Source organism: Ciconia boyciana, chromosome 13 (assembly GCF_034638445.1).
Source record: "Ciconia boyciana chromosome 13, ASM3463844v1, whole genome shotgun sequence".
Taxonomy (NCBI): Eukaryota; Metazoa; Chordata; class Aves; order Ciconiiformes; family Ciconiidae; genus Ciconia; species Ciconia boyciana.
In genome coordinates this window covers 17,862,032-17,876,057 of record NC_132946.1, presented here as the reverse complement: position 1 = coordinate 17,876,057, position 14,026 = coordinate 17,862,032, and the positions used below count along the sequence as shown (strand labels likewise).

At 67.0% G+C, this 14,026-nt stretch overlaps 1 protein-coding gene across 6 annotated transcripts; it reads left to right on the top strand.

The window, feature by feature from the left end:
* The first annotated feature begins 2,633 nt into the window (after positions 1-2,633).
* Positions 2,634-13,868, top strand: SBK1 (SH3 domain binding kinase 1). 6 transcript variants are annotated; one of them, XM_072878074.1, is made up of 5 exons: positions 2,635-2,827; positions 4,200-4,396; positions 9,912-10,109; positions 10,216-10,418; positions 11,109-13,868. In XM_072878074.1, exons 2-5 carry the CDS (start codon positions 4,333-4,335, stop codon positions 11,889-11,891), a joined length of 1,248 nt encoding a protein of 415 aa, XP_072734175.1. In that variant the 5' UTR covers positions 2,635-2,827; positions 4,200-4,332; the 3' UTR covers positions 11,892-13,868. The 6 variants fall into 6 exon arrangements, with proteins under 6 accessions (XP_072734170.1, XP_072734175.1, XP_072734172.1 ...); XM_072878069.1 differs by lacking the exon at positions 4,200-4,396 and having other exon boundaries at positions 2,634-2,827; XM_072878071.1 differs by lacking the exon at positions 4,200-4,396 and having other exon boundaries at positions 2,707-2,827; positions 9,907-10,109; positions 11,109-13,867.
* Positions 13,869-14,026: the final 158 nt, after the last annotated feature.

Sequence of the window (14,026 nt, the reverse complement as noted above, 5' to 3'; positions counted from 1 at the left end):
CCAGGGTATTTCCTTTCCGGGCAGAAATCCCGGGGGCGTTCACGGTCCTTTGGGGAGCTGTGGGCTCATCGCGTGGTTTGGGATCGAGCTAGGTGATAAACATGTTTGATCCAGCTCCTTTCATCTCGCTAATCTTAAATAGTTATTAATATTCTCTAAGTGGTTTGAAGACCACGAGCTCGATGCAAACACTGACTGGTGCTATTGGTGTTACTATTATTCAATCTGTGTGTGACCCATGTGCCGGCAATGTGCTGGTCTGCAGCCTGGCAGCCGCAAAGTGAGGCGCCGAGCCCCACGGAGCCCCACAGAGCCCTGCCGAGCCCCACAGAGCCCCACGGAGCCCTGCTGAGCCCCACGGAGCCCCATGGAGCCCTGCCGCAGCCTGGCTGGTCCTTCACCGACAGCTCGGCCTCTGTGTACCTGGGGCACGGCACAGCCCCATCCTCCAACACCGGGGCGGTGACACCAGGAGCCGAGCCGCGTGCAGGGCATGCGACGCCGTCCCTGCAGCCCCCCGTGGACCCTGCGCAGGGTCCCCGGGCACCGGCGCCTCACGCCTGACCTAGAAACAGCCCCGAGCTATAAAAAGGGCGAGCCGAAGGAGAGCTCAGAGGCGCAGCTTGAAACGCCGCAAGCGGGAGGCTGCGGGAGCCGGGGAGCCGCACCCGGGGGACGGCAAGGCAAGGGCAGGCAGGGGACACGGAGGGACGGGTGCCGTGTGTGGGTACTATGGGAAGGGACGAGGCTGGACCCACTCTGTCCCCAGCGGCTGATGGAGTGGGGCATGCGAGGAAGGCTGCGGTGGCTCTTACCAGCCCGTGTCCCGCTGACGTGGCAGCACAGGGAGCACCCCAGCTCTGCCCCATCTCCCACACTGTGCCCGTTCCCAGCGCCTTCGCCCCTAAGATGCTCCCCTGCCCTGTGCCACCCCTTTCCCAGCCCCACAACGGCTGGTCTGAGCACCCATCCAGCACCCATCCAGCCTGCCCTGGCTTGCTGGGTCACTGGGCTCCGGTGACGCAGGGGGTGGCATTTCTCCTCTTGTGCCACGCGGATGCTCCCATCCTGGTGGGGATCGTCCATACTCGGAGCATCCAAGTCACGGGTGCCAGGAGCTGTGGCAGGGACCGGTGAGCGGAGATTGAGGGGACCGTCAGCCACAGCAGCCTCTCCCGCTGCCCAGAGCCCAGGCCGGCCATGCCCCGCGCGGCTGCCGGACGGGAGAAGGGTGGCAATGTCACGGCAGCGCCTGGCACCGAATTAAAGAGAAGCGTCCGAATGTGATTCAGCCTCTTGCTTTAGAGTCATTCATTAAAAGCCTAATTGCTCCGCGTGCTAAACTGGAAGCTGACTAGAGCCGCCAGTGAGCCCGTGGTGATGGCTCCCCAGCCCGGCCCGCCCTGGCAGCGGGGGGCTCGGGTGGCAGCGGGACGGCCCCGGTCCCAGCGGAGCGGGCACAGCCGGCTCGCACAGCCCACGCGGTGCATGGGAACAACCCCCTGTCACCCCTCAGAGCGTGGGGCAGCCCCACGGCTGTGGGTCGCCTCAAAGTGGCATCGTGGGAGCGAAGGGACCCGGCGCCCAGCAAAGAGCCAAGGAAGCCCCAAAGCAAACCATGACCTGTGTTAAAACGTCCCTGCTCAGCCCCGGCGAGCACAGAAGGAAATCCGGAAAGACTGGATGGGGCCAGGGATGCTGCGAGGAGGAGCGCGGTGCCTGCCCCTCGCCTTCCTCCGGGAGAGCTGCCGCCGGCCCCTGGGCTGGAGGTGCCCACCTCTGGCATCGCTTGCTGAACGTGTTGCCAAACTTTAACGAGGCTGAAAGGAAGCCCGTGCGGCGTGTCTGCCTCGGCCGGCTTTCCCCGGCTGGGTCCGAACGGCCCCGCCATTCGTGAGCGCGTGGGGGGAAGCCACGTGTCCTGCAGGTGTTTAGGAGCGGCACTTTGGAGGGGCGAGGCGGGCGCTGCCCGCGCCACGGTGGGCATCGCCCGCGCTGGCGGAGGAGAAATACGAAGTCTCGGGGGAGCAGGAGACGGGGAACCTGCCGACGGCGGGATGCGGTCCTGGGGGAGGACGTTGCCGACCCACGGCGCTGATGGCGGGGAACCCCAGGCGTTCCAAGCTGGGGCTGTCGGAATCTTTTTTGCCGTGTGCAATGGCGAGTGGGGTGGGGAAGGGGTGAGGAGCCCGATCCCTGCGTGGGTAACCGCCGAGGTACCTCTCCCAGCCTCTGCTCAGCACCACATCCCGCCCGTGGGGTGGCTCCGCCGGGCTGAACCCCGTGGTGCTTGGAGCTCCGAAGGCCGCCGGGGAGGAGGAGGAGGAGGAGGAGGAGGAAGGCTCTGCTGTGGCTCCCGGCTCCTGCCCCGGGACAGACCGCTGCTCCCCGCACCGAGCATCCCCGGCTCCACCCGGGGCAAACCCACCCGCAACCCCCGCGTGGGCCTGGGCCCACGGGCCGGAGGGGTGCCGGTGCCGGGGGTGGGGGGGAAGCGGCGGCACTGTCCGAGCGGCCGGGATGGGGAGCGCCCCGCGCCCGCCCCAGCGCCCGGGGCAACGGCGGCGGAGACACCCCCCCCCCCCCCCGGGGGCTGCGGGGCGGCGCCGGTGCCGGGCGGAGCGCGGGGCGGGGCGGGGCGGCCCTGCCGGGGGCTGCGGGGGGCGCCGCGCTCCCTCCGCTCCTCCGCTCCTCCGGCGGCGGCGGGGCCGCGGCATGAGCCCGGCGGTGCGGGCGGCGAGCGGCGCGGCGCGGCCCCGCGCGGGGGGCGGGCGGCGGCGGCGGCTCCTCCCCCGCCGAGGACGGGGCGCGGCGGCTCGCCCCACCGGTAAGCGGCGGCGGTGGGGAGGAGGGGGCGCGGGGGCGCCGCCCGCTCCGGTACCGGCCCGCGCCTTTGTGGCGGGGCCGCCCTTTGTCTGCCCGCACGGCGCGGGGGGCGTGGGACCGCGGCGGCGGCGGCGGCGGCGGGTGCCCGCCAGCCAAAATAACCATCGCGGTACAACCGGGGCTCCGGGGTGAATGGGGGCGGGGGGGTCGCCTCCCGCCGCTCCCCGCAGAGCCGGGGGGGGGGGGGTCGCCGGGCGCTGCCCCCGGGGGCTCGGCCGCCTCCCCGGCAGGAGCGCGGGGTCCCGCCGGCCGCCGCTGCCACCTGCGCCCCGGGCCGGCCCCCGGCCCTGCGGCTGCGGGGACGAACTCGGGGCCGGACACGGAAGCGGCGTGAGTCGCACTTGAAAGGAGTTTGTGCCGGAGCCGGGGGCTGGGGCTGGGGCGGCGGCGGCGGCGGGGGGGGGCTTGTGCCTGCACTTGTTCCGGGGCCGCCGGCGGGGCCGGTTCCCGAGGCAGAAAGGGGGTGCCGGTGGGTGCGGGGGGGGGCTCCGGGGGGATGCGCTGAGACGGAAAGCGGCCGGAGGCAGGGGCGGGCGGGCGGCGGCCGCGGGGGCAGCTGAGGCCATCTCCCCTGTCGCCTCCCCCGTCACCTCCCCTGGTCGCCGGCGCGGTGCGGGCGCGGGAGCCGGCCTCCAGCCCGCGCCCGCCTCTCGCCGGCTGCGGCTCGGGAAGGGGGAGCTGACCCACTTTCCTCCGGCTCCGGCCCCGCCGCGCTGTGGCCGCGGTCGGGCGACGCCAGCCCGGAGCCCTGCCGCAGCCCGGGGCCGGGTGAGCGGCGCGGGGGGCCGGGGCGGTTCGGTGTGGGCACCCCCTGCGCCGGGTCGGGCGCGGGGCCGTCGGCCGCCGGGCGGCGAAGCCTGGGGCCGGGTGCGCCCGCCCGCCCGGCCCCCTGCCCCGCCCGGCTCCCGGCGTGGCCGTGCGCGGGGTGTTTCCGCAGCCCGGCCCGGGGGCTGCGGGAGGAGGCGGCCGGGGGGCGCGGGGAGCGTCCCCCTCGGCGGCGGCCGGGGCCGGGGCGGGGGCCGCCGGGGCGATGCCCGGCCTGCGGGGTCGCGGCAGCCCCGCCGTGGGAGGCCGTGGAGCCCCTGGGAGGGGAGCCGGGGCTGGCTTCCGCAGCAGGGGGACGCGCCCCGCCGCCCCCGAGAGCGAGGGGGGCCGAGGGGCCGGCCGGCCTTCCCCGCTCGGGGCGTTTGTCTTTGCAGATCCCAACCGTGCGGTGCTGCCGGCGCTGGTGGAAGAGTTTTGGGAGGGAGATGATGACGGGCTGATGAAACCAATCAAACAATGAAGTAATCATAAATCCCCGGTGCCGGCAGCGAGGCGCGGCGAAGGCGGGAGGAGCTGGAGGCTGGAGGAGCTGAGGTCCTAACGAAGCCATCCCGCTCGTCAGGAAAAATCCTGGGAGGCCCGAGCGCTGAAAGGCGGCCAAGGTCCTGCCGTTGGGGGCCGATGGACGGAGACGGCGCGGTGCAGACGAGGGCAGGGACAATGCCGCTGGCAGCTCGGGAGAGCGGTGCGGAGGGCTCGGAGGATGGCGGCGGGAGGGGAGAGCGGTGGCCCTCCCGGCGAGGGCTGTTGGAGAAGGGAGCCCAGGCGCCGCTTTATCTGCGCTTCCCAGATTTTTCTTGCGGAGGCTGTCCGTGAAACCCAGATCCTGGGACCAAAGGCTGAAGAAGCTTGTCACGGGCTCACGGCTGCGATGGGAGATGGTTCCTGCTACGGGGGATGCTACTGATGGGTGTGACAGGGCCTGACCCTGCCCTGCAGCTGAGATGTCCCCGCTGGAAGGGCGGCTCCTGCGTGCTGGGAGCCCACACGCTTCTGGGTGTTTGTTGGCTTTGCCCAAGCCGATCCTGGTGCTGGGCAGTCTGCTCTGGTCCGGGCAAGGAGCCGGTATGAGAAACTCCGGATAACTAGGAATTCAGTGCCATCGTGCGGAGAAGTGTCCCAAACTGGGAGCACTGGGAAGTCGCCGTTGCTGCGGGCGCTTCGGCGGAGGTTTGGTGCTGGTTCAGGCTTGTGGTGCAAGTGGCACTCGAGCATTTCCCAGTGCCTTCCCACTGGCACGGAGCCGGCAAGAGGCGAGAGGACTTGGAGACGTGCCCCATCCATCGCCTCTGTGGGGGATGGCCGTTCCTCCTGGGTCGCGGGGTGCTGGCAGAGGGGCTGTTCCCGAAATGCTGCCCGCCTGCAGCCGCTGGCCGGTTTCCCTGTGCCGTGCGTGACCAGCCGCCTCCCGGACACGCTCGGCTTGTCTTGAGCGGCTTTGGACGGCCCTAGGGCAATGCGTGGGTGAAGGGACCCTCTCCCCGCCTGCGTTTCACTGCTCTTGGGTGGGGTGGGAGGCAGTGGCTGGCCTGGGTGGAGGGCAGCGCTTCCTGCAGGCAGCCCCCTTGCCTGGCCAGAGGATGTCTGGATGCGGTGGGTACCCATGGCTTTGAGCCCCTGCGAGATGCCTGTTTCCCCCGTGCCCGTGGAGATGTCGGCCTCGTTAGGTGAAGGTGCCTTTGCGAGCCCTCCCTGGGCGCCGGCGTGCCACTGCCCCGGGGAAGCGCAGCTAATAACGCCTCGCACCGGTGCGCTGGTCCCAGTGGCACGGAGGAGATGAGAGGATGTCCCCAGAACGGGGTCAGGCAGGAACGGAGGCGGCGGAGGCTGGAAATGGAGCGGGGCGCTGGGAGGGAGCGGCTTGGCGCAGGGCACGGCCGAGGCACCGCCTGCCCGCCTCGCCCCAGCGGCACCCGGCCGCTGCGCGGGCAGCACCGGGGCGGTGCGGGAGGTGGGGGACCGGGAGCGGGGATGGCCCCAGCAGGGCCAAGCGCTCTCTTGGAAATGACTTTGCTGGCTCAGCGGGTGATTTGGAGAAAACCGGGGACGTTTGGGAGCTGGCTGGGGTGTGGAGGGAGTGAGCTCCCTCCCGACGGGTGCCCTGGCCTCCTGCCTGCCCGGCTGGGGGGAGTCAGTGTTACCTGCTAATGCCAATTACACCATAATTAATGAGCACGCTGCTGTTGTAGTGAGCGTCGCAGCGGCAGGAGGGTTTGGGGATGGGGAGAAATCAAAGCTCTGCAAAATACACGTGGTGCGGCCAGGGCACCCGCAGGGGCAGAGCAGCGTGTGCCTGCGCCCGCCCCGCTGCCGGGTGTTTCTCATTTCTCCCCTCTCTAAAGAGAAATCTATCTTGTAGAGACCCTAACCCTGCCCCGCGCGGTTTTTCCCTTCGTCTTCCCAATTCCTTGCCCCAGAGCAGCCCATGGTGCCAGTCCTGGCCCCTCGCCGGGCTTCCAGCATGCCACCTCACCGTAGAGACCCCTGTGTTGGGCTCAGCCTGAAACCCTTTTCCTTTGACCCCACTCAATAACTGGGTTGTTTTCCTGACCTGTCGGTCTCTGATGTGGCTGGAGGGTTTTTTTTCCCCTCTTCCCCTCTTAATTTCCAAGCAGCCGCTGCCCCAGCAGCCTCCTCTGCCGGGTGCCTGGGGCAGCTCTCCCGGGCAGCCTTTGCTCCTCTCAACGAGCTCTTAATGAGTTTGCAATTACTTATTGGCAGAGCCGATGCGCCCAGGGCTGGGCGTGCAGCAGAGCGGGATGCGGAGCAGGGGAAAGCATCCCCTTGCAGGGAGCGGCGTCGGGGTGGGAGCGGGTTGGCGGTGCCAGCCCCGGTGCCCAGTGGGACGCTGGGCTGCGGGTACGGATGCCATCCTCCCGGGAGCTGCTCCGCGGTGTTGGGGACGGAGCCGGGGGGGTTTGGGGAGAGGAGCGGCAGTTGCCGACGGGAGACGAGTGGCTGCCTATAAATACCTGCCAGGGAGCGAGGAAGAGGTGGGTGGATTATCCTCCTCACTCAATGAGATAAATGGTTCTGAAGCTTAAACAGAGAACAATTTTAGTCTGAATAGTAGGAGAAACGGTTCAGGATGCGGAGATGACGGCATGAACCGCCTGCGGTGAGCGGCGGGGTCCTGGTGCCGCTTGGCAGCATCTTTGCTGCCCCTTTGCCGTTGCCCGGGGTCTTGTGCCACGGGGGCCGTTGCCGGGACTCAGCCAGGGTGCGCGTCGTCCCTCCCTGCTTTTAAAAGCTCCTTCTTCAAGAACACCCGAAACAACTGAGCCGGGGGGCTGTGTGCTGGGAGGGCGGCTTTGGCTTCCTTCGGGCGTGGCGCTGGCTCCTCTCCTCCGGTGCTTCAGGGCCACGCCATGGAGGCGGGAGAGGAGCTGGTGTGCCAGGAGAGGAGCTGGTGTGCCGGGAAAAGGCCCCATTTCTGCTCTGGTTTGACCTGATCTGGCAGGCGGCTGCACGGGCGGTTGTGTCGGCATGACTGGCATGGGCACAGGAAGCAGCCAACGACGTGGGACCTCGACCCCACGCCAGGCTGGCGGCATCTCTTGGTGCATTGGCACCATCCCCCCCATGTCCCACTGTCCCCCCGTCCCCTGTGAGCGTGCTGGAAACGAGCCCTCGAGCCCTCTCCCCGCTGCTGCCCCGCTTTGCTGCTTACATCAAAACCAACATGTTTTCAAAAGCATTTCAATTTTTAATGAAAACTTATGTGTTTACGCTTTTTTTGGCCTCAGCCTGTTGGTATTTTGGCCACCGTCGCTGTTTGGTTTTCCCTGGGATCAACATTGGCTCCGTGCTCCCATTAACCTTGACAGAGTGGGGTGCGTCGCACCGAGCCGGCAGGAATGGAGGCACTGCGGCAGGATCCCGGCAGCGCCTGCGTCCCCGCACCTGCCCTGCCGACCTGCGCCGCAGCAGGTTTGCCTGCTCCGTAAAGCACGGCAGACGCAGCAGGCACAGCCCTGGGGCGGCTGTGAAAGCCCAGCAGGCAGGCAGCAGGCAGGCAGCAGGCAGCAGGCAGGGGACCTTGTGTGGTGGGACACCCGTGTCTGATGGGCATTTCTCGGTTGCCGGTCAGAAAGGAGCTGCCTGGAAAACCCAACAGGTTTAGCCAAGGGAAAAAGCAAATAGCCCTTGACTTGGAGAGCCCTTTAAAGCAGCCATCAGCCCTTCACCTCCTCTCTCCCATCCCACCAGCAGGTTTTTTTTTCTCAAACCCCAACTTTGCCGACTTGAATAATTGCATTTCAACACCAGTTAATTAAGAGACATTGACGAGCATGATTGTAAATTCAAGTGTAGACAGAATTCTTCTTGCAGGATGCTGGGAGCTGTTTTTAGTCATGTATCCATCGAGCTGCTGCGCTGATCCACCTCCACCTCCAGCACCCAGACGCTGAAATGGTGCTCCTCTTCCAGGAGGCCAATAAAACACTATGGAGATGAGCTGCTTTGGAGATCTTATGAGTCAAGCCGTTACATTTTTGGAACATCATGATGTTGAAGTTCCTTTTCTATTTTTTGCCCAACTTCCCAGGAAAAAAAAAATAATAAATTAAGAAGCTGAGCTCTGCTTTGGGATGAGAGGCAGCACAGTGGTGGAAAGAAAGGAGGGAGAGGTTGGAGACCAGGCTCAGCCTTGTTGGGAAAGGGCTGGGAGGATGCTCGTGCATTGGGCAGGATCCTGACCCCAGGGTGCTGCGGGTGCTTCGTGGGTGCTCGTGGGGTGTCCGGCACCATTTGGGGTGGCTGTCACAGCCCCTGCATGGCCATGGCACGGGGCTCAGCCCGCGAGCATCGCCTGGGCTCCCTCCTGCGGCAGGGCGGCTTGTGCACACCCTCCGGCAACGCTGCTCTCAGCCTCCGTCTTTTGCAGCCGTGGGCTCGCCGCCCATGAAACGCCCGTACGGGTGTTTCGCAGGCGGAGAGCCCACGGCTGCAGCCGCCAAGCACCTGCGCTGCGTTCCTGGCCGCCCGCACTCCCGGCTCCGTCCTGGTGCTGATCAGACCCCCGGGCGCCGTTGGTCCCAGAGGCAAGTGGGATTCATTTTGAGCGGGAGTTTTTTTCCCCTCCGGTGAGGCACCGCATTAAAAATCTAAATATAAACCAGTGCCCGCTCGGCTGCTGTCCCATGATTTTTGTCAATCTGCTACAAAATCAAAAGCAGCCGGATTTATCTGCCGAGGTACCCACCAGCTCTGCCCGGGGCTCGTGTCCCCGCTTGGGGCTCGCTCTGCGCAGGGCGATTGTGCTGCGCTCTCGTGCGCGCTTGCAGCATGGGGCGGCTCGGTGGGGCGCTGGGTTCGTGCTCTTGGGGGATGATGGAGGGCGATGCAGCACCCTGAAGACATCAGAGGAGATCCCGGGGTGGTTTCGCTGCCACGGCGGCGTGGTGGGTGAGTCCAAGCTCGGCTCTCGTTGCGGGGACGGCAGGGGCGAGGAAAGACTGCCACCGGTTTGTTGGGAGTGACGAACGTCGGCGCCGTCGTCTGCACCGCAGGCTGGGCTCTGCACCAGGGTGTCCCGCACCGTGGTAGGGGAATGCCGAGAGTTGGTGCTGACAGATGGTCAGAGGGTTATGGTGGAGCGATTTGTTGCGTCCCGCTCGGTGCCTTGGCATGGCCCCGGCCCCGCTCCAGAGCATCGCTGGCTCGCAGGCGGACTCGGCTCTGGAGGGGGCTCCAGTGCTCTGCAAAGATGGGAGGGTGGAGGGGACAGGGCCAGCTCCTGTGGTCTCCACTGGCGACCGTGGCAGCAGTGGGGAGCCCCAAAGAGTCTCAGCTCCCGTCCTGCGTGGTGGCTGTGAATGCAGGAGGGCTGAGGAAGCGTGTGTGTGTCCATGGCCCTGCCCTCCCGGCTCGGCCATGCCCCGAGCCCTCACTTTGTCCCCAGACATCCCCCCGAGTTGGAGGCCTGGGGGCCACTGCACCTCCCAGCCCTGCCCCGCACGGCTGCAGCCCCTGCGGAGTCTGGAGCATCTTCTCCAGAGCCATTGGGTTGGTGGCCCCTGGGGACAGAGGGTGGCACCCAGCGGGTGCTGCTCAGCACTGCTCCGAGCAGCCGCGTGCCCCTTTACAAGGCACCGTGGCTCCCAGCCCTGGGGATGGGACGGGTTGGGATGGGACGGGGCGCGGTGGCTTTGCAGCACCCACCAAAAGCAGTGACGCGCCTCTGCCTTGCAGCGCAGCCATGAGCGCGGGTTCGATTGAGCAAGAGCCGTCGCGCAAGCTGGCCTGCTGCGGGGTGCCCCTCATCACCGAGGACATGCAGTCCCTGGCCATCCGCACCCTCTCGGGCACCGACATCAGCAAGCACTACGACCTCATCCGCGAGCTCGGCAAGGGCACCTACGGCAAGGTGGACCTGGTGTCCCACAAAAGCACAGGTGAGGGGAGCGGGGGGGGCGCGGGGGACGTGGCCGCGCTGGGAGCAGGGTGCCCGGCATGTCCCAACTGTGCTCCGGGCTCACCCCCATCCCCTGCCCACTGCAGGCACCAAGATGGCCCTGAAGTTCGTCAACAAGAGCAAGACGAAGCTGAAGAACTTCCTGCGGGAGTTCAGCATCACCAACACGCTCTCCTCCAGCCCCTTCATCATCAAGGTCTTTGACGTGGTCTTCGAGACCGAGGACTGCTATGTCTTCGCTCAGGAGTATGCCCCCGGCGGGGACCTCTTCGACATCATCCCGCCACAGGTGGGAGCCCCTGCCCCTCCCGTGGGAGCCTTGTGGGGGCTCAGCATCGCCAGGGTGCTGAGCAAAGCTGCTGCTGTGCTTCGGTGTGGGAGGGGGCTCCATGCACGGAGACTGGGCATCCCTGTATGGGTCGACTCCAACCACAAGCACCTACAAGCAAGTCTGGGACCCATCACCCATCCCCTGGGTGCCCTGAGACCCATCACCCATCCGTGGGGTGGCCTGGGAGGACCCATCACCTGTCCCTAGAGTGGTCTGGGACTCATCACGCATCCCTAGGGTGGCCTGAGACCCATCACCCATCCCTGGGGTGGCCGGGGACCCATCACCCATCCCTGGGGTGGCTTGGGACCCATCACGTGTCCCTAGAGTGGTCTGGGACCCATCACCCATCCTTTGGGTGGCCTGAGACTCATTGCCCATCCCCTGGGAGGCCTGGGACCCATCACCCATCCCTGGGGTGGCCTTGGACCCATCACGCATCCCCTGGAGGTCCTGAGACCCATCACCTATCCCTAGGGTGGCCCAGGACCCACCACCTGTCTACCTGCTGCAGAGAGCACCCCAGATAAAAGCAGCCGCGACTGCGTCGGATGTGCAACGACATACAGATATGGTGGTCCCCGAGCTGGGTGGGATCACCACGGGGTTCGGTGGTGGGTGGCTGACGCCGTGTCCCCGTGCCCGCAGGTGGGGCTCCCCGAGGAGCTGGTGAAGCGCTGCGTGCAGCAGCTGGGCCTGGCCCTCGACTACATGCACAGCAAGAGCCTGGTGCACCGGGACATCAAACCGGAGAACGTCCTGCTCTTCGACCGCGACTGCCGCCGCGTCAAACTGGCCGACTTCGGCATGACCCGCAAGGTGGGCTGCCGGGTCAAGCGCATCAGCGGCACCATTCCCTACACGGCGCCTGAGGTCTGCCAAGCCGGCCGGGTGGAGGGCTTCGCCGTGGACACCAGCATCGACGTGTGGGCTTTCGGGGTGCTCATCTTCTGCGTCCTCACCGGTAACTTCCCCTGGGAGGCGGCGGCGGCTTCCGACGCCTTCTTCGAGGAGTTTGTGCGGTGGCAGAAGGGGCGGCTGGGGGGGCTGCCCTCGCAGTGGCGGCGCTTCACGGACAGTGCCCTGCGCATGTTCCAGCGCCTGCTGGCCCTCGACCCCGAGAAGCGCTGTCCCGTCAAGGAGGTCTTCTACTTCATCAAGTGCGACTTGATGGCCGAGGTGCGGCGCCGACCCTCCTACCGCTCCCGCAAGCACGCTGGGGACAAGCTCCCGGCCGGTCCCCATCGCCACGAGGCGGCCGGCTCCTGCACCCCCGCCCCGCTCAAGAGGACCGTCCTGACCGAAGGGAGCGGACCCCGCGGCCCCGAGCCGAGCGCGGCCCCCCCGGGGACGGCGAGCAGGACAGACGGACGGCAGGACAAAGGCAAAGGCCAGATGGTCCTGGCCACAGCAATAGAGATCTGCGTCTGACGGCGCCGGGGCGGCACATGGCGGCCGCCTGTCCCGTCCCCCCGCCCCAGGGACAGGGATGGGGGGGTTGCTCGTGGTGGTGGCGCGAGCTGGGACCAGGCCCCGGGTCTCCCAAAGCAAAAAAAGAAAAGAAACAAAAACGAAGAGGAAAAGGACAAAACTGGTTGCGCTCCGTAGCGCCGAGGATGCTGATCCCCCCGCCCCGCCCGGGTGAGGGCGGTGGCAGGAGCCCGGCCGAGGGCACCACTCGCTGCCAGGGCGGACGTCGGTGTCCCTGGCCCCTGCCATGGCCGCGCTGCCCCCTCCAAGGCTCCCGCCGTGGTGGCATGAAGAGGGGTCTCCCAACACGGGGAGGAAGAGCCAGGGGGGCTGCGTGGGCGGGGGCCGCTGCCCAGGGGTGGGAGGGTCCCGGGCAGCCAGTGCCCACCGGCTCTTCCCCGCCCCGCGCTCGGCCGCCGGCTGGGGCGAGGGAAGGCCGATGACCCCGCACCGTGGAGGAGGCCTTCGGGGAGGTTTGGGTGGGTGGTGGTTTTCCCCCTTCCACCGGTCCCTGCCGCGCTGGTGGGGACCGGGAGGGGATGGGGAGGTGGGCGCCGGGCCGGTGATGGGGAGCCGGGGGGTTGCCGGCAGCCCAGGACCCCCGGCGGCCCCGGCTGCCTCCCTGCCGCGGGAGGTGCTGGCAGCCATCGATGTAGCAAGTGTCCCTGTCTGTGTGTCGTCGTGTGTCCCAGCCGCAGCCGCTGGCAGCCCCTGTCCCCCTGCCCTGCCCCGCCGGGCTGGCCCCAGAGCCCCGGAGGAGGGACCGGTCCCCTGCCAGCCGGGAGCTGTGCTCCAGGCTTCGGCCGGCAGCCGCGGTGCCAGCTGTCCGGCAGGTCGGAAGCTCGGGGACGGGTTGGCTCTGCCGTGGTGGTGTCCCCTCGTCCCCTCTGCAGACTTTTTGTATCCAGGGACTGGAAAAGGTGGTGGTGGCACATCCCCAGGGCGGGAGCAGGGGAGCAGGGGAGGGGGCTTCACGTGGCCTCCTGAAGGTCCCCATGGCTCCCTGCGCTGTCCCCATCACCCTCCTTGCTGTCACCCCTTCCCCAAACCCCGGTTCCCCTCCCCTGGGGCTGGCGGGGAGGAGGCAGCTGGGTAGATCTCCCCGGGGCTGGCTGCAGCGAGGCGGGAGGTGGTGGCAGCGGCCGCTGGTGGCCCCTTAGTGACAAGGTCATGGGGTGGGGGTCACAACCCCCTCCTGCTTTGGGGCACCCAGAGCGGCGGGGTGCTCACCCCGCTGCTGGGGCGGGGAGGCTGGGGGGCACCCCGAGGCGGCGGCACCCAAGCCCTGGCACGGTTCGGGCTTCCCTCCCATCGGGTGGGTGCCGTGGGGACCCCCCCCGTCCCCTCTGGCCCCCCAATTCCCGCACAAAGGGCTATAACGCTATTCAGCAGCAGCAGCAGCAGTTTACACAGCAGGCGGGCGCCCGGCCGGACCCCCCGCCACCGCCGCTGCCCCCCGTCCCCACGGCACCCACCCCTGCCCACCACCCGCCCACGGTGCCAGGGCCGAGGGCCGGTTTTAGAAGTAGCATTGCCCCGATGTAGAGATGCTAGGCGCGGTTTTTTCTCCTTTTTGCCTTAGGTCCCTCGATGTCCTCGATCTTTCGTGCAATAATGTAGATAAGGGATCCCGGCCGCCCCTGGGAGGGCTCGGTTGTACCTCCCCGGGTGTCTGTCCCGCGGGGGGTGCCCGGGTGTGATTTCTGTTCCCGTCGAGGTCGCTGTGTCGGTAGGTTGTCGGGTTTTTATTTCCAATTCCCTCGGCTGTCGGGTTTCGGACCTTCTTCCCGTAGGAGAGGCTGTAGTGTCACAGACGTTACCTCAGTTTGTCACTGTTGAAAAGGATAAAAAAAAAAAAAAAAACCAAACACAACTAAAACCGTAAAAAATGACAAAATACATAGTTATAAAAGCAACAAAAAAAATTCTCAATGGCGAAGACTTTTTTTTTTAAAATAAAACAAACGTGATGCTGCTTGTGCAGCTGCGGGCGGGCAGGGGCACGGCCTGCCTTTGCCCTGCCGCGGCCCTGGGGCTCGCTCTCCCCCCACTTTCACCCTGTCCCCCCATGCCCGGCTGCCGTGGCCCCCGGGGCG

Bases quoted from the DNA above. Each gene is read 5' to 3' on its own strand.
- SBK1 (XM_072878069.1), top strand. From the start codon at position 2,716: ATGAGCCCGGCGGTGCGGGCGGCGAGCGGCGCGGCGCGGCCCCGCGCG. The intron at 2,828-9,911 runs GTAAGCGGCGGC...CTTGCAGCGCAG, and splicing joins CGCGGCGGCTCGCCCCACCG to CCATGAGCGCGGGTTCGATT. The intron at 10,110-10,215 runs GTGAGGGGAGCG...TGCCCACTGCAG, and splicing joins GGTGTCCCACAAAAGCACAG to GCACCAAGATGGCCCTGAAG.